The following is a 26,909-nucleotide window of genomic DNA, read 5'->3' on the forward strand; positions in this document are numbered from 1 at the left end:
ATCACTTTCTTATTCTATTTGAAAAGTAAGGGATGGACAAGATGCTTTAAGAACTACATCTGTATGTAAATGCCACAGAGAAGATGTATTCAACAAACACCTTCAGAACCAGATCACTACATATAAGAAATCAAGCCAGGTCTCCTTTTAAAGCAAAGGGCTAAAAGGAAAAGAAAAAAAAAATGATTTGAAAAGTAGTTAATTTGTACCTGTTACTTTCTGAAACATCCAAGATTATGGATATAAAACCTGTGAGAACATCTTTTGTTTCACAGGCAGCATGTATTTTAGATTAATGGAAATGCTACTTTGCTTTGGACAAGGATTAGAACAACATTTTAGCAATCCTGATGCAGGAAGTATATTTGAAGGTTTTTTGGGGTTTTTTTGCCCTTTATCTTTTCAAAAAATATTTACTGAGTTGGCCAAAAAGTTCATTCAAGCTTTTCCATAACATTTTACAGAAAAACTCAAAGGAACTTTTTGGCCAACCTATCTTCATGGGAAATAAATGAGGAAACATTGGCAGACTTTCAGTGGCAGACTTTATTTTTTGGGCTCCAAAATCACTGCAAATGTGATTGCAGCCATGAAATTAAAAGGCACTTACTCCTTAGAAAAAGTTATGACCAACCTAGATAGCATATTCAAAAGCAGAGACATTACTTGGCCAACAAAGGTCTGTCTGGTCAAGGCTATCTATGGTTTTTCCAGTGGTCATGTATGGATGTGAGAGTTGGACTGTGAAGAAAACTGAGAACTGAAGAATTGATGCTTTTGAACTGTGGTGTGGGAGAAGACTCTTGAGAGTCCCTTGGACTGCAAGGAGATCCAACCAGTCCATTCTGAAGGAGATCAGTCCTGGGTGTTCATTGGAAGGACTGATGCTGAAGCTGAAACTCCAATACTTTGGCCACCTCATGTGAAGTGTGGACTCATTGGAAAAGACCCTGATGCTGGGAGGGATTGGGGGCAGGAGGAGACGGGGATGACAGAGGATGAGATGGTTGGACGGTATCACCGACTCGAACGACATGAGTTTGTGTAAACTCCCGGAGTTGGTGATGGACAGGGAGGCCTGGAGTGCTGCGATTCATGGGGTCGCAAAGAGTCGGAAACGACTGAGTAACTGAACTGAACTGAATATTATCCTAAGCTATCCCTAGAAAGCAAATATTAAAATAAAACAAATGACTGAGATTGTAAAAATAACTTGGAATTTCTCAAAATAAATAACATTACTCAGTACATATTGAAGAAAATATTTTGGCAAGTATTTCTTAATAATTATAAGATTTGCAAAGTTTAAATTATTGTATTAACACAAAATCTACATTTATATTTTCAGCACAGGTAATCTTATTTTCAGTGAACTTGCTAGCAGTAGTGAAATGATTACCAGAACAATTCACCCTAGTATTCAACTTTCATTTCTTCAAGTTAGTTTCATCTTTTTCTTCCTAAGTAGAATGTTGGAGAAGGCAAAGGCACCCCACTCCAGCACTCCTGCCTGGAAAATATCATGGAAGGAGGAGCCTGGTGGGCTGCAGTCCATTGGGTCGCTAAGAGTCGGACACGACTGAGAGACTTCACTGTCCCTTTTCACTTTCATGCATTGGAGAAGGAAATGGCAGCCCACTCCAGTGTTCTTGCCTGGAGAATCCCAGGGACGGGGGACCCTGGTGGGCTTCCATTTATGGGGTCCCACTGTCGGACATGACTGAAGCGACTTAGCAGCAACAGCAGCAGAGAGAATATTATATAGAGAGAGGGGCTGCCAAATTTGCATTTGAAGATTGAAGTAACACAGTAAGTTTAAAGGATTTTACATATTGGCTAAAGAAAAATGAAATGCTTTAAGTATGAGAAATAGGACATCAATCTTTTTTTACAAACATTGATGAAGGCAAATCATATAGGCATGATAGAGCTGAAAAGGTACACACTAGAAGGACATACTCCAAATTTTTATTGAAGTAAAAATTAAGCAGTACATTCCCATTCAATATTATTTTTTGGATTTCTTTGAAGAGTCAGTTAAACCACTGATTTATTTCTCTATTATGACATTCTGACTTCTTAATCACTTATAACAAGGTATCCTATTTAAGTGCATTTTTGCAGAGAAACCTGGAGTGATTATCTTCCAAACTATACATATAAGATATTAATGTCTTTTAAATTTATAATAAACTACCTTGGTATTTTTAAATATTTTCCTTTCTTTACATTCTACCACTCTCAAGTAAATGCACTCTTTCTGTAGGCTTGAATATAGCACCTTCTACCTCATTCTTTGGCACTGTGGGCAAGTGCTCTTATTGGTTCTTTTTTGTTAGCAATTAACATGGCCTCTGGTGCATACACTGAGTGATGTCTGCCAAACAGATGGATTTCAGCACCTCTTAAATGAAAGCTGTCCTTGAATCCTTGAACAAATTTTATATACTATATAAAAGAGCTTAGTTATACCTTTAAATGTCCTCTGAAACGTGAAAGAATTATTGAAAATCACTGTTACTTCATTAATTCCCAATGAATTTAATCAAAAAGTACCAAAAATTAGGTATCTTAAGACAACAGAATTTTATTATCACACAGTTCTATACACAGAATTTTGAAATCAAGGGTCAGTAGCACTATGTATGCTCTGTCCTACTGAAGAATCCTGCCTTACTTCTTCCTAGCTTGCATAAGGTTGTTGGAAATCCTTGTCAGTCCTTAGCTCTAGATATGTAATTTCAATCTCTGCCTCAGCATCACATATTCTTCTTTCCTATATGTCTATATCCAAATTTTGTTCTAATAATAGTGACAATCAATGGATTAGGGCCCACATTAAAATCTAAACTGACCTTATCTAAAGCTGAACATATCTGCAAAGATTGTATTTCCAAATAAAGTCACATTTACAGATACAAGGGACTTGGGTCTGAATATATATTTTTAAGGGAAACATAATTCTACTCCCTAAATGTTGGAACAAAAAGTGGCAGGATTAATGGATATAGCATGAGCAGGGATTTCATGTAACTGGCTAAAAGACTATTATCTTTCAACATTCAATTCAGGGCCTAAAGTTCTTTGTAAGTTTCCCTGTCAACCATAATCTGAATGGTTCTCCATTTTGTGAATTCATAAATACTTTTAACCAGTATCTTCTATTTGGCGTTTTTACACCTTTCTTCAAGTACATAATACAAAATATAAAAACTAGGCTGCTTATTATTCTATTTTTTCTTTTAAGGATACTATAGACTTTAAGACTACTCTAACATGTAATAGTTACTTAGAGATAATTAAATTCCATACTTTCCATTATGTTTTATTTAGCATGATGAATCTTACATGATTACATAGGGGAAACAAATATAATGATGTCTTAAAACCACAACATTATGTGTGTCCAGATAATTAAATGTGGGGCAAAAAGGTATTTTGTACAGCAAAGGAAACCAGAAACAAAACAAAAAGACAACCTACTGAATGGGAAAATATACTTTCAAATGAATCAAATGAGAATATACTGCTTATGAAAGACCTGCTTTAGGGCAAAGGACACATACAGATTGAAAGCAGGGATGGAAAAAGATATTTCATGCAGTCAGAAATGACAAGAAAGTGGGGCTAGCAATATTCATATCAGACACAATGGACTTTGAAAGAAAGAACAGTAAATAATGAAAAAAGAATCAATACGAAAAGAAGACATTATACTCATTAACATATAAACACCTTATACAGGAGCACCTAAATACATAAAACAATACCAACAGACATAGAGGGAGAACCTGACAGAAATACAATAATAGTAGGAGACCTTAACACCCTATTCACATCAGTGGAACAGATCTTCCAAACAGAAAATCGATAAGGCGACAAAGATTCTTACAGTTGGACTTCATTGATATTTTCTTTTTTTTTAATTTAAATTTATTTATTTTAATTGGAGGCTAATTACTTTACAATATTGTATTGGTTTACATTAAAAAAATTCAGAATTCATTTTCTTCTCATGTGCAAATGAAACTTTCTCTGGGAGAGACTACCTAATAGGACAGAACAAGTCTCAACAATAAGAGGACAGGAGTTATTTCAAGCATCTTTTCTGACCAAAATGGCATGAAACTAGAAATTAATCTCAGAAAGATAAACAAGTAAAAAAAGATTACATGTGGAATGAACATGAGACTAAAAAAAAAAATGGGTCAACGATGAAATCAAAGAAGAAATTTAAAAAATGCTTGGACCATTAAGTACTAGTGATGCAATGTACAACATCACATACATATAATTAATATTGTTGTACATTATATATTAAAGAAAATAAATTCTAAGAGTTCTCATCACAATGGAAAATCGTTTGTCTTTAATTTCATATCTTTATGAGACGATGGAGTTTACTAAACTTACTGTGATAATCATTTCATGATGTACATCAGTCAAATCATTATGTTACACTTATATAGTGCTGGGTGTCAATTATATCTCAGTAAGACTGGAAAAAAAAAAAAACAAAAACAAATACTTTGATAAAAATGACAAAACAAACCCATACAAATCTGTGAGATGCAACAAAAGCAGCTTTAAGAAGGAATTTCATGCAATACAGGCCTTCCTCAAACGACAAGAAAAATCTCAAATAACAACCTAACCTATCAACTGGAAGAATTAGAAAAAGAGGAACAAACAAAACCTAAGGTTTGCAGAAGAAAGGGAAAAAAAAGGAAAGATAAAAGAGGAAATATATTAGACATTCATAAAATAGGAGAAAAAAATCAATAAAACAACAGCTAATTCTTTGAAAGGATCAACAAAATCAACAAACCTCTGCCCAGACTCATGAAGAAGAAAAGAGAGACCCAAGTAAAATAATAAAAGAAAGAGGGGAAGTAACAACCTATAAAAGATATACCAAAAATAAATAAATAAATAACAGAATACAATGAACAAATAAATGCCAACAAATCAAAAGTGAATCAAGAAGAAAAAGATAATTTGAACAGACTGATCACTACAAGTGAAACAGAATCTGTAATTAAAAAAAAAAAAAAACCTCCTTGTAAACAAAATCCAGGACTGGACAGCTTAACTGGGGAAAGTTACCAAACATGCAAAAAAGAACTTATATCAATCCATCTCAAATTTCTTCCAAAACATAAAAGAGGGGCCATTCTCAAAGTCATTCTATGAAACCATCATCACCCTGATACCAAAAATAGACAAAGACACTACCAAAAAGGAAAATCATAAGTCAGTATCTTTGATGAATATAGACGCAAAAATTCTCAACAAAATTTTGGCAGACCAAATACAAAAACACCTAAAATGTATCATACACCTTGGCCTGGGTGGATTCATTTCAAGGTCAGAAGGATGATCCAATACATACAAAGCAATCAACGTGACACACCATACCAACAAAAAGAAAAACAAAAAACACATCATCTCAATAGATGTAGAAAAAGCATTTAATAAAATTCAACCTACATACAGATGACCAACAAGCACATGAAAAGATGCTCAACAATGCTATTAAAATTATAATAGTGTCCGACTCTTTGCGACCCCATGCACTGTAGCCTACCAGGCTCCTCTGTCCATGGGATTTTCCAGGCAATAGTACTGGAGTGGATTGCCATTTCCTTCTCCAGGGGATCTTTCCAACCCAGGGATCAAACCTGGGTCTCCCACATTGTAGACAGACGCTTTACCATCTGAGCCACTAGGGAAACTTTATTATAATTATTAGAGAAATACAAAGCAAAACTACAGTGAGGTCTCACTGGTCAGGATGGCTATTATCAAAAATCTACAAACAATAAATGCTGGAGTGAGTATCGAGAAAAGGGAACCCTCCTACACTTCTGGTAGAGTGTAAACTGAAACAACTACCATGGAAAACACTATGGAAGCTCCTCAAAAAACTAAAAATAGAACTATCATATGACCCAGAAATTCCACGCCTGGGCATATACCAGAAGCAAATCATAATTCAAAGAGATAGATATGCCCCAATGTTCACAGCAGCACTATTTATGACAGCCAGAACATGGGAGTAGCCTAAATGACCACTGATAGAAGAATGCATAAAGATGATGCAGTCAATATTTACAATGGAATATTACTCAGCCATAAAATGTAATGAGATTAGGTTATTTTTAGAGACATGGATGGACCTAGAGAATGTCATACAGGGAGAAATCAGTCAGAAAGAGAAAAACAAATATTGTATAACATCACTTATATAAATGGTAAAGATGATCTTATCTGAGAAGCAGAAAAAGAGACAGTCTTAGAGAACAAATGTATGGATAGCAAAGGGGCGGGGAGTGGGAAGAATTGGGAGATGGTGATGCATGCATATATACTACCAATGCTATGTATAAAATAGATAACCAATGAGAACATACTGAAGAGCACAGGAAATGACATAATGCACTCTGGTGACCTGAATGAGAATGAAGTTCAAAAGGGAGGGAATATATGTATATGTATGGTTGATTCATTTTGACATAAAGTAGAAACTAACACAACATTGTAAAACAACTGTACTCCAATAAAAATAATTTTTAAAAATAAGTAAATAAAAATAAAGAAAAAATTAAAAATATAAAGGCAACCCTCAGAATGGGAGAATATATTTACAAATGCAAGGGATTAACATCCAAAATATCCAAACAGCTCATTCAACTCAATTAAAAAAAAAATGGAATCAAAAATTGGGGAGAAGATCTAAATAGACATTTCTCCAAAGAAACCATACACACAGTGAGAAACAACATGAAAAGATGCTCAGCATCACTAAATATTAGAGAAATATAACTAAAACTATAATGAGATATCACATTGGGCTGGTCAGAATGGCTATTATCAAAATATCTACAAAAAATAAATGCTGGAATTTGCAAAGTATATAAGCAACTCATACAACTCAGTAACAGAAAAAAATACAGCCCAATCAAAAAATGTGTAGAAGACCTAGATAGATATTTCTCCAAAGAAGATATACAGATAGCCAGTGAACATATGAAAAGATGCTCAACATCACTAATTATTAAAGAAATTCAAATCAAAAAAACAGTGAGATATCACCTCACACCAGTCAGAATAGCCATAGTCAAAGAAATCAACAAACAATAAATGCTGGAGAGGTTGCAGAGAAAACAAAACACTCTTGCATTGTTGATGGGAATGTAAATTGATACAGCCACTACAGAGAACAGTATGGAGATTCCTTAAACAACTAGGAATAAAACTACCATATGGACCAGCAATCCCACTATTGGGTATATACCCTGTGAACACCATAATTGAAAAAGACACATGTACTCCAAAGTTCATACCAGCACTCTTTACTCCATAGCTAGCCCATGAAAGGAACCTGGACATTCATCTGTCAATGGATGAATACTCAATGGACAGATGAATGGATAAAGAAGATGTGGTACATATAGATAATGGGATATTACTTAGTGATTAAAAAGAATGAACTTGAGTCAGTTCTAGTGAGGCGGATAAACCTAGACCCTGTGATACAGAGTGCAGTAAGTCAGAAAAACAATTATCATGTATTAATGCATATATATGGAATAAAAAAAATGGTGTTGATGAACTTAAGTTGTAGAGAAGGAATAGATATGCAGATATAGAGAATGACTTGTGCACACAACAGGAGAAGGAAAGAGTGGGATGAATGGAGAAAGTAGAAACAATATATATATACTACCATGTGTAAAATAGATAGCTAGTAAGAAGATCCCATATAACACAGGGAGTCCAGCTTGGAACTCTGTAATGACCTAGAGGGACAGCATGGGGGGTAGGAAGGAGGCTCAAGAGGGAAGTGATACATATTTAATTATGGCTGATTAGTGCTGTTGTATGTCAGAAACCAACACAACACTGTAAAGCAGTTTTCCTACAATCAAAAAAAAAATTTTTTTTAATAAATAAAAAAATGAATGCTGTAGAGGGTGTGGAGAAAAGGGAACTCTCTGACACTGTTCGCTGGAATGTAAATTGGTACAGCCATTATGGAGAACATTATGGAGGTCTTCAAGAAAAATAAAAATAGAACTACCATATGACCCATCAATTTCACTCCTGGGCATATACCTGGAAAAAAAAAAACATAATTCAAAAAGATACACAGACCTCAATGTTTACAGCAGCACTATTTACAATAGCCAGGAAATGGAAATAATATAAATGTCCATCAATAAAAGAATGGATAAAGAAGATGTGGTAAATATGCATGCTGTACAAACATGTATATATGTTGTTGTTATTGTTCGTTTGCTCAGTCATGTCTAACTCTTTGTGACCATATGGACTGCAGAACGCCAGGCTCCCCTATCTTTCACTATCTCCTTGAGTTTGCTGAAACTCATGTCCACTGAACGTGCCATCCAACCATCTCATCTTTGTCATCCCCTTCTCCTCCTGCCTTCAGTCTTGTCCAGCATCAGCGTGTTTTCCAATGAGTCAGCTCTTCCCATCTTTGATTCAGTTGGCCAAAGTACTGGAGTTTCAGCTTCAGCATCAGTCCCTCCAGTGAATATTCAGAGCTGGTATTCTTTAGGATTGACCGATTTGATCACCTTGATGTCCAAAGGACTATCAAGACTCTTCTCCAGTATCACAGTTTGAAAGCATCAGTTCCTCAGAGCTCACTTTTACTTTTCACTTTCATATTGGAGAAGGAAATGGCAACCCACTCCAGTGTTCTTGCCTGGAGAATCCCAGGGACGGGGGAGCCTGGTGGGCTGCCGTCTATGGGGTCGCACAGAGTCGGACACGACTGAAGCGACTTAGCAGCAGCAGCAGCAGCCTTCTTTATGGTCCAACTCTCATATCCATACATGATTACTGGAAAAATCACAGCTTTGACTATAGGGACAATCGGCGGCAAAGTGATGTCTCTGCTTTTTAATACACCATCTAGGTTTGTCAGTTTTCTTTCCCAAGAAGCATGTATCTTCTAATTTCCTGGCTGCAGTCACTATCCACAGTGATTCTGGAACCCAAGGAAATAAAGTCTGTCACTGCTTCCATTTTTTCCCCATCTATTTGTCATGAAGTGATAGGACTGGATGGCATGATCTCAGCGTTTTTTTTAATGTAGAGTTTTAAGCCAACTTTTTCACTCTCCTTTTACCCTCATCAGGACACTCTTTAGTTCCTCTTCACTTTCTGCCACAAGGGCGGTGCCATCTGCATATCTGAGGTTATTGATATTTCTCACAGCAATCTTTTCTCCAGCTTGAGCCTCATCCAGCCCAGCATTTTGCATAATGTACTCTGCATAGCAATTAAATAAGCAAGGTGACCATATACAGCTTTGACGTACTCCTTTCCCAATTTTGAACTAGTTTGGTGTTCCATGACTGGTTCTAACTATTGCTTCTTGACCTGCATACAGATTACTCAGGAGGCAGGTAAGGTGGTCTGGTATTCCTATCTCTTTAAGAATATTCTAGTTTTGTGATCCACACAGTCAAAGTCTTTGGCATAGTAATGAAGAAGAAGTAGATGTTCTTCTGGAATTTCCTTGCTTTTTCTAAGATCCAGGGGATGTTGGCAAATTGATCTCTGGTTCCTCTGCCCTTTTAAATCCAGACTGTACATCTGGGAGTTCTTGGTTCATGTACTGTTGGAGCTGAGCTTGAAAGATTTTGACCCCATGGACTGTAGCCCACCAGGCTCCTCCATCCATGGGATTTTCCAGACAAGAGTACTGGAGTGGGGTGCCATTGCCTTCTCAAAATATGCTATCTAGGTTGGTCGTAACTTTCCTTCCAAGGAGTAAGCGTCTTTTAATTTCATGGCTGCAGTCACCAAAATGGTACAGATGAACTTATTTTCAAAGCAGAAATAAAGACAAACAAGTAGAGATAAAACTTATGAATACCAAGGGGAAAGAGTGGGTGGAATGAATTGGGAGACAGAGATCGACATATATACACTATCATGTATGAAATAGATAACTAATGAAACCTACTTTATAGCACAGGGAACTCTACTCAGTGCTATTTTGTAACCTAAATGTGAAGGAAATCTGAAAAAGAGGGGATACATGTATATATATAAATGATTCATTTTGCTGTATAGAAGAAAGCAATACAACACTGTAAAGCAATTATACTCCAGTTTTTTTTTAAAGAATACTATGAAAAAGAAGTTAGAGAGGAAACATCATGTACATAAATTGAAGTGGTCTTTTTAGAAAACTTTCAAAATGCTTCTCTCAGTAGTTCCCAGTTATTTGTGTTAATTCTGGTTTCATCTATTATGTAATTTTTATTTTAATGGATGAGCAAGCAAGGCTCATTATTTAATGGATGAGCAAGCAAGGCTATATTATAGAAGTGTTACCTCTTCTAGGTACACTGTCAAACAGGTTTTCCTTAAGGTAGAAAAAAATACATTCAGATGTACTAAAAATGGTAAATTAACCATACTAGGGATTCTTAGATATCTATAAGAAGTTTTGTTTGATGCAAATTCATATTTAGGTATCAACTAAATATCTAGTAGGAACTTTAGGCATTTAAAAGCATTAATCCATATTGTGCTATTCATATGTCAGAGTTTCAGGCTTTCAAAATGTTTTACTGATATATGGCATATATTTTTGAAAAAGCCCTGGTTGTATGCATAACAAGAATTACTTTTGTCAGAGATTACACTGCAGTAACTATTAGAAGATCTTGGTTTTCATCCTGAATTTTCAACATACACAATAAGCCTGAAAACGTATTTCCCTCAAAGAACCCTCTGGTCAGCTGGATCCCTAAAATCCCTCTGGCTCTTACCATGTTATGAGTACTCTATTCGTCTAAAGAGAAGCAACCATGTTGGAAGAATGGGTAAGGAAAACGTGGCATACACATATAAAGAAATAACATTCAACCTTAGGAAATAAGAATCCTGCTATATTCAACAATATGGATGAACCTTAAGGACATTACATTAAGTGAAATAAGCCAGCCACAGAAGGACAAATACTGCATGATTTTGCTTATGAGATATCTTATATAGTTACAGAAACTGAGAGTGTAATGTTATTTGCCAATGGCTGGAGGGAAAGGAAATGGAGATTTGCTATCCACTAGAATTAAAGTTTTAGTTATGTAAAACAGGTAAGTTCTATTCTACAGATCTGCTGTTCAATATTGTGCCTATGGTTAAGAACACTGTATTGTATACTTAAAATTTTGCTAAGAAGGTAGATCTTATGTTAAATTCTCTTATCACAGCAATGAATGTTAAGTCAAAATTATATAACCACAATACATATTTAATCAAATTGTTTTACTGCTGTGAATAAGCAATAATATACAGAACCACAGCTTCTTCACTGTACATTTTAGTCTCATAATTGTCATAAATAAGGTGGTAAAGAGAAATACTTGTTTGATAGGATTAGTATATGTAATATTTATTTTGTAGAATGAAATTATAGTCAGTTACTTCTAATTAATTTATCTTATTTAGTTGGATAATTGTTGATTCACTAACACAATCTTTGTGCTATCCATTATATAAATCCTTACCATATATTTAAATGTATATATTATATAATTAGTTTGATTTTATATACCATGTTAATTTGACTTTCAGTTTTTTGACTGGTAAATATTTTAACTCTTGTAGGATGGCTTATAGGACAGTTATATTGACAGAGTACGATAGTGATAAAACCAAACTTATTGTTTTACTTGCCATAGCAATGAGTGGAATAATCTAGTTTGCAGACTACTGATTTCATGTCTATAGCATATAAATCAATACATTTGTGCAGGAGCTTGTAAATCTGCACTTTAACAAACACTGAAGGTAATTCTGATGTAAATATTACAAAAAAAACACACACACACACAAAACCCCATATGAGAAATACTGTTAAATTTGGAATTATTAGCATATATTTGTCTGTCGTTTAGTCGCTAAGTCATGTCCAACTCTTTTGTGACTCCATGGACTGGAGCCCACCAAGCTCCTCTGTCCATGGGATTTACCAGGCAGGAATACTGGAGTGGGTTGCCATTTTCTTCTCCAGGGAATCTTCCCAACCCAGGGAATGAACCCATGTCACCTGCATTGGCAGACGGATTATTTACCACTGAGCCACCAGAGAAGCCATTAGCATATATATATAAAATGTATATATTCCAAACATATGAAAGATAATATACCATATAGGTGTGTGTGTATATATATACACACACACATATACACAAACTAATGTGTACATATTTGTGTGTATATCTAATTTATGTGTTTGCATATAATATATGGGCCTCTGTGGTGGCTCTGCGGTTAAGAATCCACCTGCAATGCAGGAGATCTGGGTTCGATCCCTGAGTCAGGAAGATCCCCTGGAGAAGGAAATAGCTACCCACTTCAGTATTCTTGCCTGGAAAATCCCATGGACAGAGGAGCCTGGTGCTACAATCCATGGAGTCACAAAAGAAACACACACACTTTTACCTAGTGTCCTTTCGATGGCAATCTGCAATGTCGTCTTATTCTTCCTTCTTCATACTTCTCTTGCCTATGTGACACCTTATCCCTTGTATTTCCTCCTATCTCTCTGTTTTAGACTCCTATCAATGTGTTTTTGTTTTATTACCATCAATATCAAATACATATCAGTTGTGCTTCTACTCACAGCTATTGAATCATATAAATAGATACTGTCTATCAGATGGCTTTAATATGTCTCAAAGAGACTTATTACTAAAACAACTAAATAATATTACTAAAACAACTCTCAATAATCACAGTATTTCTATTCGAAACTTGACCTTTCTTCAACATTTTCCAACTCAGTGAGTATATCTCCGGCCTTCACCAATTTATGCTCACTAGAAAACGATGTTTTATTAGAACACCACCTTCTTTAACATTCTTCATTACAGAGGTCTTTATCACTATACCTCCTAAATATGTATCAGGTTATTCTACTTCTTTATCACCATCAATATCATCCTAATACAAGCTATCATGATTTTTTTCTTAAATTACAGCAATCACCTCTTAAGAGATTTTCTTGTAGCTAATCTGGCCTCACTTCAAATCAATCTCTATATTTCAGTAAGAATTATCATCTAAAAATGCAAACCTCTTCATTTAATTGATTTTGATAAAAATCCTTCAATAAATTATCAGTATTCTTATCAAATTTTTACATTTCTTAAAATACCCTTTTAGTCTAGATTTTACCTATGACTTCATTTCACTAATTCCACCATTCTTCACTCAATTACTGATTTTACTTTACACTTCAATGATAACAGTGCATTAAAATTTTTAAAACAGCATAAATATGTATTTTCTTTTTAAAAATATTATATCCTAAAATTATGTTTTGAAAACTCTGCAGTTTCATGAGACCATGTCTTGAGTTTCTAAAGAAATAGATCATATTCACCCATATCATAGTGTTTAATTTTTGCCTTCAAATAACATGGTACCTAAAAGATATACTTACAAAACCAAAGGCAAATTATTTCCAAGACTATTCAATTAATTTGAAAAGAATGCCAAATATGAACTGGCACACTAAGGAACAGAACTGTAGGAACAACTTTTATTTCCTTTCACAAGTTTTGATAAAATCAAAGTACTTTTCATTGAGTGATAAAGAAATACTTGATGAAATGCTTCATCTTTCAAAATTCCACTCTATATATCAGTATCCAATCTTCAAAATTTCCTCAGCTCTGATAATTACTCCTTATAATTTTCCTGAATCTGTTAATCTTTTAAGATATCTAATTCTTTAAAGGCCCAAATATAGTTGTTCTTGAATCCCAATTTTGCCTCAGGCAATGACATCAATGCTAAGTTGATAGAAACTGTCTACTTACCATATTGTAGGTGGCTCAGAACCTTCTATTTCTAAGTAATCATACTTTTCTTCCATTTGGAAATCAGTAAATATGAGTGAAATTGTATCCCCAGGTTCTGCTACAATGGTCCAAGTACAATCAGCATTATTATGGTACTCATTAGGAAAACTAGGGCTTGATATGATGCCACTAGATCCTCTCATTGTTCCTCCACATGCATCTTCAGCTGTTGAAAACAAAAATGAGATGTTCAGATATAAATCATTAAGAGAAATGCTATTAAATCAATTGTTAATATTATTGAATAAAGGTAACAGGACAAATGTTTTGAAACCAAATGCACATTATACTAATAGAGATTAAATAAAATGTTAAGTTCATAAAAATTTTTAATCACATATATAAATATAAATGCTATCATGACTGGGCTTCCAGGTGGTGCTGAAAGTGAAAGTGAAGTAGCTCAGTCATGTCCGACTCTTTGTTACCCTGTGGGCTGTAGCCTACCAGGCTCCTCCCTCCATGGAATTCTCCAGGCAAGAATACTGGAGTGGGTTGCCATTTCCTTCTCCAGGGGATCTTCCTGACCCAGGGATCGAACCCTGGTCTCCTGCATTGCAGGCAGACGCTTTAACCTCTGAGCTACCAGTGGTCCTGGGTGGCACTAGTGGTAAAGAATCCACCACTGTGAATCCACTGTGAGTGCAAGACATGCAAGAGAGGTCGGTTTGATCTCTGAGTAGGGAAGATCCCCTAGAGTAGGAAATGGCAAATGGCAACACAGACAGAGGAGACTGGCAGGCTACAGGCCATGGGATCACAAAGAGTCAGACATGACTGAGCAAGGAAGGATGGAAGGATGGGCTATCATGATTATTTTATAATCATTGGTTGAAATAGCAATGATGTAAATAAAAACTGTACTCCAATCAGAGCTCAGAGTAAAAGAATTAAGATTTTCTTTACATTGATTAGATGATGGAGTAAAACAAAAGAAACATTGTTCTTAAGGTCTATAATGGGAAATTTTCAGTCACTTTGTGCATATTCATGATAGGTCTCAGCTTTGTTTTTATTTCCTTAATGTAGTTATGTACCAAATAAATAATATGAGAGAATATAATAAAAAATAAATTTTTGTCATTGACATTCAAAAGTTATTGAAAATGTTTGTGGAAATGCAATTTAAATAAAATACATCACATATCTAGGACACTTTAATTAGAAAGAAATAATATAGCCACTACAATAATATACTCAGCAACACATCTTTAGTAACATATTCCCTATGACTATCAAGCAATGTAAGCATATTTTGCTACATATTCATATAATACATGTATACACAGTATTATAAATGCAATGACATCAGTGACAGGTTGAGTAGACATATCAACTTATTATACTGTAGGTGGTTCAGAACCTTCTATTTTATAAATCATACTTTTCTTCAATTTGGAAAGTTTGTACTAATGTTACGTTTGGACATTTGGACCTGCGGTTCTCATTTTCCAATAAGGGCCACAGATTCTCCATGAGTCTATTTTTAACTAATGGAGTATGTTAACAGAGAAATTATATGACCACCAATGCTTAATGCTAAAACATAAGATAAAGCTCATTGTTTAATAAAGAAATTGAAGCTATAAAATGTGTCTTATCCTAACATGGTTTACGCTGGTCAATAGGCTACTGGTCTATTTGTACAATAAAATTTCTCAAGATTTATGCTGTTGTCTTGAGCCACTCAGGGAATTCCTTCAATTCAAATCAAATGTCTGGGGAAATATCTAGCTCTATAATGACCAATTATTGTTTGATGAAATAGCTAACACTCTATAAGGTTAATAAATAGAGATATACAGCATTCTATTTTACTACACAATGGGCACAGAATGGCAACATGCTTTGGTACCAAGAATAATTTTCTTATTAAATTGTATGCATTAAATAACATTAGCTTCATTCTGCCCCACTCTTTATCCACCTAGCTCCATAATTCAAAATTTAAAAGCATAAATATATTGCTCTTAAAAGATAACTTAATTTTTATCATACACTACGGTAAGTATGGTATTTATTTTAATGATGCCCTCTCTACTTTTTTAAGTTTGATGAGTAATTAGAATGACCTAGTGGTCCAGTATAGACTATGAGATATATTACTATAATTTTCTTGCCAGAATACACAATGTCTTCCCTCAATACGTTAACTTTAACCTCTGGTGAAAATGTCTACAGCTTTCAATCCAGAACCACAAATTATTTCCACTCTTTGTCTTCTCAGTAGTAACACCAAGGTTAAGTATTGCTTCAGAAATGAAATGTTATGCTATCATGTATTTGTAGTGTAACTGGTATGCAACATACTCAAACAAGTTCTGTGAGCTCTTTATTTCTCTGTCTAGATAAAATCTCAGGGAGAAACATTTCAGTTCATACTCAGAATAAGAAAAAAATACTCCAGTTTTTAATTCAAAAATATAAATTTATCTATTATTGTGTCTAGTCCTGGATGTTGTCATTCAGTCACTCAATCATGGCCAACTCTGCAACCCCATGGATTGCAGTGCACCAGGCCTCCCTGTCCCTCACCATCTCCCAAAGTCTGCCCAAGTTCATGTTCATTTTATCAATGATGCCATCCAGCTATCTCATCCTCTGATGCCCTCTTATCCTTCTGCCCTCAATTTTTCACAGCATTAGGGACTTGTCCAATGAGTTGGCTGTTAGTAGCAGATAGCCAAAATACTGGTGCTTCAGCATCAGTCCTTCCAATGAGGATTCAGGGTTGATTTTCCTAAAGATTGACTGGTTTGATCACCTTGCTGTCCAAGGGACTTTTAGGAGTCTTCTCTAGCACCACAGTTCAAAAGCATCAATTCTTTGCTGTTCTGCCTTTTTTATGGGCTGGCTCTCACAATCGTACATGACCACTGGGAAAACCATAGCCTTGACTACATGAACCTCTGTCAGCAGAGTAATGTCTTTGCTTTTCAACATACTGTCTAAGTTTGTCATAACTGTCCTTCCAAGAAGTAATCATCTGATTTCATGGCTACTGTCACCACCTGCAGTGATTTTGGAGCCCAAGAAGAGGAAATCTGTCTCTACTTCCACCCTCTCCCCTTTTATTTACCATGAAGTAATGGGGCTGGATGCCATGATCTTAGTTTTCTTAATATTTAGTTTTAAGCTGGTTCTTTCACTCTCATCCTTCACCCTCATCAAAAGGCTCTTTCGTTCCTCTTTGTTTTCTGCCATTAGAGTGATATCATCCACATATCTGAGGTAGTTGGTGCTTCCTCCACCTATCTTGATTTCATTTTGTAACTCATCCGGCCCAGCATTTCTCATGATGTGTTCAGCATATAGGTTAAACAAACAGGGTGACAGAAGACAGCCTTGTCATACTCCTTTCTCTATCTTGCATCAATCAGTTGTCCCATACAGGGTTCTAACTGTTGCTTCCTAACGTGTGTACAGGTTTCTCAGGAGACAGATATGATGGTCTGGTATTCCAATCTTTTTAAGAGCTTTCTGCAGTTTAATGATATAAAGGCTTTGGTGTAGTCTATGCAACAAAGATAGATGTTTTTCTTGTCATGGCGAAGGGGCCTGGGTAATGCAACGAAGCTATGAGCCCTGCCATGTAGGACCACCCAAGATGGATGGGTCATAGTGGAGAGTTCTAACAAAATGTGATCTAATCCACTGGAGAAGGGAATGGCAAACCACTGCATTATACATGCCATAAGAACCTCATGAACTGTATAAAAAAATTCCTAGCTAATCACACACAAAAAAATTATTTCATTTGGGTAAAGATTCTTTGCTTTCCTTAGCTAAGGCCTGTGGCAAATGGGGCAGAGGTGAGGGATTGAAGTCAGCTTTTCTTTCCCATTGTCCCCTCTAGAATTTCTTTTTCATCTCTCCCTACTCACTGAGTTCCCTATGATTCATCGTAGATTTGGAAGTAAAAGAGATTAGGGCACATGAATATTATTTGCCTTGCACTGATTTGGTACTGGTTTCCAAGGGCTTTGGCAGATGATTAAAGAAAGATGATTCATTTTGATTGTAAATCTTTTCGTGCGACCCTCAGAAGTTCCCTTGTTGTGGATGAATTGTTTCTCTGGCTGACTGCTTATTTTCTCCACCCTACTGTTAGGTAGGAAATTAGGCATGAGCAACCAAAGGTGGCCTAGGCCAAAAAGGATGCAAGCTATTCTCTAAACCTCATCCCAGACACACCCAGAGGAGCTAACAGATATGCTACAAGACAACCTCAGAGACTTTTCCAACTCCTGCACATCAACCCTAGGCACACAGTAGAAACAAACTAACCATGAGGTCTTCCGCTTAATCGTAGGCAGCCAGGAGGCAATTAAGGATTCATAAATATTCTATACATATATACAACTGATTATATTGCAGAGGACACAACCAAATGGAGGAGACAGGAAATATAAAAGGGGGGAAGTCAAGAGGGAACAGTGGCAAGAACGACTCTTTTGAGATTGGTCTGTTCCCATGTCTTGGGAGTGTCTGTTTAATAACGATAAATCTGCTTGAACTGTAACTGAGCTGTAACTTGTCTGTTGTTTTAAACCCTTTAGTCTGAAGATGGTCCAGAAGATGTTCCAAATTTTTATTGCAATGAGAGAACCAAGACAGAGAAATAACCAACCCAAGAACACCATGTGTATAGAATGGTATGTTCTACTCCCTTTCCAACTATATTTCTTTATCCTTATGGGTAGACCCTTTGGGCAGGATCTAAGATAATTCCAGGCTATAATTTCCTCTCAAAAGTCTTGCATATGGTCAAGGAAACATGCCCCATTTATTTATCCTCTGTGGAAATGCAATTTCTTCCCAAATGTAGACTTCTTGGTTTGCAACAGATATTTAAATATTTCAGCTAAGGTCTTAATAATAATACACTGTGTTCCCCAAGCTCCAGAGCAAACAAATCCATTTGTCTGCATGGTCTCCTTTAAGAAGTAATCTAGGCACATAGAAGACAGACATCACCCCAAATTCTTGTCACATGAAATGCAGAGTAATTCATAGAATAGTTCACCCCAGGGAAAGTCTTATTTTATAGAAAAAGAACTTGAACCCAAAAGTATAATTGACCTGCATGAAAACAAGCATGGGAATCGAGACCTTCCAGCATTCAGACCAATGCTCTTGCCAATTCCTGTATCAAGTTCTCGGTTCAGTACACTTGTTTGATCTCTTTATTACTACAGAGACTATCATAGAATCAGCAATTGACAAAACTGTGAAACAAGTTTTCTTTTAGCTCATTAGATATGCAACATTTTGCCTAGGTGACCTATTTGAATGCCAGAACATTTGTATTGTGATTCAACCTGGATTTACTATAATATTTATAAAAACAAATACAGTTTTATCTTGCAGTAGAATGTATTGCCTAAATAAAAACTTAATTTTTGTATCAAGAGTTAGAACAAGTAAAAGGCAAACAAACCATGAGACTTTTATATATAGTGCTGTGCTCTCTCTGCTAAATAATATTGCCTGGTCTCTGGGCAAAGTGCCTTGATACATATCGTGGCAATGACAGAACCTTTATTCTTTCAGCATCAGTCTGTCTTGGTCACCAGCCTTGCTCATTTGATTAGTGTTGTCTGTAGTATTTTCTATCTCTTATGTCACAGAAAGGGCAGGGCTCATAGAAATTATTCAATAGAACCACAGAACATAGAACATTCAATAGAACATACTCAAGATACACATGAGGTGATACTGGTTATTTGTATAAGCTTTCTTTGAATTTTAAAGTTAATTCATTTGGTCATCTAGTCAAGCAATGTTCTTCGAGATATGCTAAAATACCAGGAGAAACTGTGTTAGTCTTTCATGCTACAGTGGTTATTTAAGTCAGCATGATACCTGCCTAACTGATAATTCTGTACATAGCAGAGATTAAGGCTCTAAATAAGTAACAAAAAACATATAAAATTACATTTCTGTCAGGTACCTTGAAGAAGGAGTGTTTAGTACTGACAATGCATGTTTGTGGCTTTGAAGTAGGAAGTGATGATGGACTAGAAACCTGAAGGGTGAATAGTTAGGCATTAACTACATGAGGAAATGAACATTGTTTTGAGTACATACACATGTTTTTTCACCAGAGGAAATGAGCATTCTCCAAAATTCCCCAAGCTGAGAAGAAAAAAAAATAAATAAATCGATATGCAACTTCCAAGACCTTGCAGGACATTTTTGACAAGACTATGGGATGCATTCAGAGGAGCAATGGAAAGTTATTAATGGGTTTTCAGCAAAGAGATGACATGATTGGTTTTGAGTCTTAAAAATATTCTTGCTGCTCTATAAAAATGACAGAGAAAGGAAATAATGGAAGATATAGATTAGGGGACTGAATCAAGAATCCAGTCAATTTTTCTCATGCTTTATTATTCCCAAAGATAAACTATCTCTCATTTATTCAGTAGTTTAGAATATTTTTGTCTCAATATCTTCAAAATATTAGTTTGGTCTTTGTAGGTACTTTGGGATAAACAGCATAATTGCACAATAAATAAGAATAATTATCTTAGATCCATTTTTAAGAATAATGTTTTTCATCTAAAGAGTAAAGCAATATGATTATATATTTTAGACTTCTCATGATGTTAACTAGAAGTAATGATGGCTTCAAAATGTAGTTATTTAACATACTAGAAATATAAAAAGGTTGATGGTTTCTCTACTCTTGTTCTAAAAATGATTTAGGTTGTTAAGACTTAAAATGTGATTTCTTTCTTTTTTTTGAATGCAATACATAGGCTGAATGATGTTAGTGGCATGTTAAGTTTGCAGAGTCACTCACACTATTGTAAAACATGAAGGAAACAACCAACTCAGCTAACAGAATCAGTGAGGGCAACGTAGTCATTTAAGAACATAATTTTTTTAATTAATCATTTGAGTTGAAACTTATTCCAATTACCTGCATAAAATACTAACTCTGTCTAAATTCTTGATGTACTCAAATATATTGATAAAAATATAGCTATTAAATTTAAAATGCTATTAAACCTAATTTTAATTGTTTATAATATTGTAAATCTACCATCAAATGCTCCTGTTTCTACACTTTAAAATAACTGAATTTATAGAAACAATACCCTTTAATTTCTTACCTATAAAGCAGGGGGAAAAGTCACAAAATAAAATAAAAATTATTGGTATTAAGAAGAAAAAAGCTTAATGATTTGCAGAAATTTATTTTTCTTAAAATCAAATTTTATTTACATTTAATTACTGTGACACTTATTTAGATACTGAAAATAACTGATCTTGCTCTGATTTTGAGTATGAGATCATACTCATTTGAAGTAGTATAAGCTGGAACTTCCACAAAAATGTCAGTCAGTTCAGTCACTCAGTCCTGTGCAACTCTTTGTGACCCCATGAATCGCAGCACGCTAGGCCTACCTGTCCATCACCAACTCCTGGAGTCCACCCAAACCCATGTCCATTGAGTCAGTGATGCCATCCAACCGTCTCATCCTCTGTCGTCCCCTTCTCCTCCTGCCCTCAATCTTTCCAAGCATCAGGGTCTTTTCAAATGAGTCAGCTCTTCACATCAGGTGGCCAAGTATTGGAGTTTCAGCTTCAGCATCAGTCAGGATGGACTGGTTGGATCTCCTTACAGTCCAAGGCACTCTCAAGAGTCTTCTCCAACACCACAGTTCAAAAGCATCAATTCTTCGGCACTCAGCTTTCTTTATAATATGACTCTCACATCCATACATGACCACTGGAAAAACCATAGCCTTGACCAGATGGACCTTTGTTGGCAAAGTAATGTCTCTGCTTTTTAATATGCTGTCTAGGTTGGTCATAACCTTCCTTCCAAGGAGTAAGTGCCTTTTTTATTTCATGGCTTCAGTCAACATTTGCAGTGATTTTGGAGACCAAAAAATAAAGTCTGACACTGTTTCCACTGTTTCCCCATCTGTTTGCCACAAAGTGATGGGACCATATGCTATGACCTTAGTTTTCTGAATGTTGAGCTTTAAGCCAACTTTTTCACTCTCCTATTTCACTTTCATCAAGAGGCTCTTTAGTTCTTCTTCACTTTCTGCCATAAGGGTGCTGTCATCTGTATATCTGAGGTTATTAATATTTCTCCCAGCAATCTTGATTCCAGCTTGTGCTTCCCCAGCCAGAGTTTCTCATGATGTACTCTGCATATAAGTTTAATAAGCAGGGTGACAATATACAGCCTTGACATACTCCTTTTCCTATTTGGAACCAGTCTTTTGTTCCATGTCCACTTCTAACCTTTGCTTCCTGACCTGCATACAGGTTTCTCAAGAGGCAGGTCAGGTGGTCTGGTATTCCCATCTCTTTCAGAATTTTCCAGTTTATTGTGATCCACACAAAGGCTTTGGCATAGTCAATAAAGCAGAAATAGATGTTTTTCTGGAACTCTCTTGCTTTTTCTATGATCTAGTAGATATTGGCAATTTGATCTCTGGTTCCTCTGCCTTTTCTAAAACAAGCTGAAACTTCTGGAGGTTCACAGTTCACATATTGCTGAAGCCTGGCTTGGAGAATTTTAAGCATCACTTTACTAGCGTGTGAGATGAGTGCAATTGTGCAGTAGTCTGAGCGTTCTTTGGCATTGCCTTTCTTTGAGACTGGAATGAAAATTGACCTTTTCCAGTCCTGTGGCCACTACTGAGTCTTCCAAATTTGCTGGCATATTGAGTACACCACAAACATGACAGCTTAACAAAAAAAAAGCTTCAAAACAAACCTACAAGTTGACTGTAACACATTTTTTCAGATATTGATCATACTGTTCTCTGTCCTGCTATTAGTTGCTTCTTAAAGAGCTTAGGGATTTTTGGAGGGAGTAGTGACAGGACATAGGCTTATTTCTTTCAAAAAAAGAAATGAATTGTACATTGTAGAAGAGGAGTACACTTGGTCAGTTCCAGATACTGCTAAGCATTCAATCCAATCTCAGATGTTACACTGGGAAATTCTGCAAATCTCCCTTGCTAAATTTCAACATTCCATCAGCACTCAAGTAAAATTGTCATTTATGTGAGGTTTTCTTTTCCTTCCCAAGACAGGCATCACTGTTATCTCCTAATTAGACAAACTATTTAATATTAAATTCATTAATTATCTATTACATATACAGAGCAGCAGGTCCACATATATAGCAACTTTCTTTATATTTAATAGTTTAGCCTTACACATCTTTATTTGTAAGAAGAAACTCTTTTTCTCACAGTGGCTCCAACGGTAAAGAATCTGTCTGCAATTCTTTGAGACCAGTGTAGAGACCAGTATAGATCCCTGGGTAAGGAAGATCCCCTGGAGGAGTGAATGGCTACTCACTCCAGTATTCTTGCTTGAGCTGCAGAATTCTATAGACAGGGGAGCCTGGTGTGCTACAGTTCATGGGGTTGCAGAGTTGGACACGACTGGTTGACTAACACTTTCATTTTCACTTTTCAAGGGAAGAAAATTAGGAACAGGGTAATTATAACATTTGTCAAGGTACAACAAATAATCTTCCAAATTTTAAAGAAACTAAAAATGTTGATCATTATGAAAGAAAACTAAAGGATTTCTCAATTTTTTATCTCTCACTTAAGCTACTTCTGATTCTTTCTAAAACAGATGAAATTAAATTCATCTGAGAAATTGATTTATGACAACTTGAAGACAAATATTCATCATTTTTATCCAGATGACCACATCATGGAAATGAACTAAATATGACATCTCAGCACTGAAGATTTAGTTCTGAATATTCAAAGATGGTTGGATGGCATCACCAACTCAATGGACATGGGTTTGGGTGAACTCCAGGAGTTGGTGATGAACAGGGAGACCTGATGTGCTGCAGGGCATGGGGTTGCAAAGAGTCAGACACGACTGAGCGACTGAACTGAACTGAACTCAAATATGCTTTAAAGTAAATATCCCACCTCAGTTTTATTTACTTTCCTTAAGAAACATGCTTGCTGGCTCAAACAGCAAAGAATTCACCTGCAATGAAGGAGACCTGATTCGATTCCTGGGTTGGAAAGATCCCCTGGGGAAGGGAATGGCTACCCCTTCTAGTATTCTGCTCTGAAGAAGTCCATGGACAGAGGAGCCTGGCAGTCTACTGTCCATGGGGTTGCAGAGTCGGACACAACTGAGTGACTTTCACTGAAGAGACATGTTTAGAAATGACAATGTAAGTTAATGCACTGAGGAAAGTAATTAATAAATATTTTTTCACTCAATACTTCTCAGAATTTCCAAATTAAAAAAAAAATACACAAGAATTCATTCAATGATAATTTAAATTATCTAAAAATCTGGAGGAAAAATAAAATCTTAAAATCAAGAAAGAGCCATGATAGCAAAACAGGGAGCAGATTTTCATGTTTTTTCAAAGAATTTTAAAAACTGAGCAAAACATATCTTTATTCAAACACTGGGCCAGGGCCATATAGAACTGTGATCCCAAAATGGAGAGGACAAAGGGGGAGGCTCCCATAATTGCCTGGCATTTGTCTAGAAGCAATTTCAAAACCATGAACCAAGGAGTGGATTTTAAAAAGAACATCATGTTCTCCCTAGAATGAGTAGACACTGTGAAGGAAATATGAAGTGCCTATAAGCCGAAAGACAAATCCAGAGAAAAGGGAGCTCTGCAGAAAAAGAATTTACAAAATCTTAATAGCTGTCCCTGGATAGGTGCTAAATACTAACAAATGCATGCAAAGGATAAAATTCCATGGTGTTAGGCAGAGTCAAGGGATCTGTGGCCTGAAAGGTTCCAAGAGAGAGGCATAGTTGGATAATTTTCAATTTCCTTTGGCAAGAATGAAGAGTCCTCTGTAAATAACCAGTATCAGTTCAGTTCAGTTCAGTTCAGTCGCTCAGTCATGTCTGACTTTTTGCGACCCCATGAACAGCAGCACACCAGGCATCCCTGTCCATCACCAACTCCCGGAGTTCACTCAAACTCATGTCCATCGAGTCGGTTATGCCATCCAGCCATCTCATCCTCTGTCATCCCCTTCCCCTCCTGCCACCAATCCCTCCCAGCATCAGGGTCTTTTCCAATGAGTTAACTCTTCATATGAGGTGGCCAAAGTATTGGAGTTTCAGCTTTAGCATCAGTCCTTCCAATGAACACCCAGAACTGATCTCCTTTAGGATGGACTGGTTGGATCTCCTTGCAGTCCAAGGGACTCTCAAGAGTCTTCTTCAACACTACAGTTCAAAAGCATCAATTCTTTGGTGCTCAGTTTTCTTCACAGTCCAACTCTCACATCCATACATGACTACTGTAAAAACCATAGCCTTGACTAGATGGACCATTGTTGGCAAAGTCATGTCTCTGCTTTTGAATATGCTATCTAGGTTGGTCATAACTTTCCTTCCAAGGAGTAAGCGTCTTTTTATTTCATGGCTGCACCATCTGCAGTGAAACTAGTATACTTACCAGCAAATTTAGAAGGGATACACTTTCAGTAGAGGAGTTAAACCATCCCTGAAGATTACTCTAGAACATCCCTAACAAACTTAAAACTCGAAAACATAAACTGAACCAAATATATATTCACTATATGCCAGATGAATGCCCAACATTTCTTAAAAGAAGATAACTAAATCCATACACTCAGTAATTTAAAATTCACAAAGTTCAACACCCAGTAAAAAATGATTAGCCATCTCAAGAAGCAGAAAATTATGACCAATTATCCAGAGAAATATCAGTTAATAGAAACAGAGAAAAAATGTGGAGATAATGGAATTAGCATACAAAACTATATAACATATTTTAACTGTATTTTACTATATCTAGCCTGTGCCTGGTTTTGGTATCTCCTGAGAGTTAAGAATGATTTTCATAATTCTAAAGGATTATAAAAACAGATGAAAAATAGACTAGAATTAAAGATAAATATATGATGGAGACCACATATGCTATGGAAAGTCTAAAATATTTACTACATAGCCATTTACAGAAAAAGTAAACACAGTGACTATAGTGAGAAAAGGAAGAGAAGACATAAATTAAAACCAAATGAAACTCAGATCAAAATACATTATTAAGAATAAAAATAATTGCTCAATGGGCCTTAGAGCAGATTAGATACTACAGAATAAAACATATAAAACTTGAACACAGATCAACAGAAATTATTCAAAATGAAGCAAAGAAAATAGAAGAACTTAAAAAATATTTTTTCTCCTGTAGGAAAATATGCAACAGCAGCAGCAGGAAATATGAAGCAGCTTAGCATAAATTATACTAAAATTCCAAAAAGGCTGTGGGGAGGGGAGGAACCCTAGAAAAGTATTTGAAGAGAAAAATATTTCCGAATTTGATAAAAACTAAAAATCCAGATATAAGAAGCACATGCATCTTAGCATCTTGATGTGGAGAGATAACTAGCTAAGCACTAAAACCCCTGTTCCATCTTCAAATGTAAGGTTATTGTTGGGAGACAGCTTCACAAGAATGGCAAACTTTCTAATGCTCCTCACGTCTAGGTTAAGCCATGTAACTGAATTCTTGTTAGTAGAATGTCAGTGATGTGAATTACCATTGCATGCTTTGGTCATAAAAACTTCCCACAAAATCACTGACATTTTTTCTTCTTATTTTATCTGGATACTGTGACCTTGAGTGACCTTAAAGGCCACATGTTGATGAAAGGTATTTTTCTGGGTTAGTATTTGAAAACCTCTATCTCCCTCTAATTTGTAAGCTCTAAAAAGGTAGGGATTGGGCCTTTTTTTATTATTCTTTGTTGGTTATTTATTTTAAATATACCAGTGTGTACATGTATGGGCCAGAACATACTCTGACTATGTGGATCACGATAAACTGTGGAAAATTCTTAAAGAGATGGGAATACCAGACCACCTTATCTGTCTCCTGAGAAACCTGTACACAGGACAAGAAGTAACAGTTAGAACTGGACATGGAATAAGCAGACTGGTTCAAAATTGTAAAAGTGGCATGTCAAGGCTGTA

At 35.8% G+C, this 26,909-nt stretch overlaps 1 protein-coding gene across 3 annotated transcripts in view; it reads right to left on the bottom strand.

The window, feature by feature from the left end:
• CSMD3 (CUB and Sushi multiple domains 3) overlaps positions 1–26,909 on the bottom strand; it is a 1,469,470-nt gene that overhangs the window by 1,032,249 nt on the left and 410,312 nt on the right. For all 3 annotated transcript variants that reach the window (XM_070382828.1, XM_005887888.2, XM_005887887.2), the window contains exon 5: positions 13,878–14,085. In XM_070382828.1, the coding sequence (XP_070238929.1) occupies positions 13,878–14,085 (208 nt within the window). The remainder of the gene's footprint in view (positions 1–13,877; positions 14,086–26,909) is intronic.

This window comes from Bos mutus, chromosome 14 (assembly GCF_027580195.1).
Source record: "Bos mutus isolate GX-2022 chromosome 14, NWIPB_WYAK_1.1, whole genome shotgun sequence".
Taxonomy (NCBI): Eukaryota; Metazoa; Chordata; class Mammalia; order Artiodactyla; family Bovidae; genus Bos; species Bos mutus.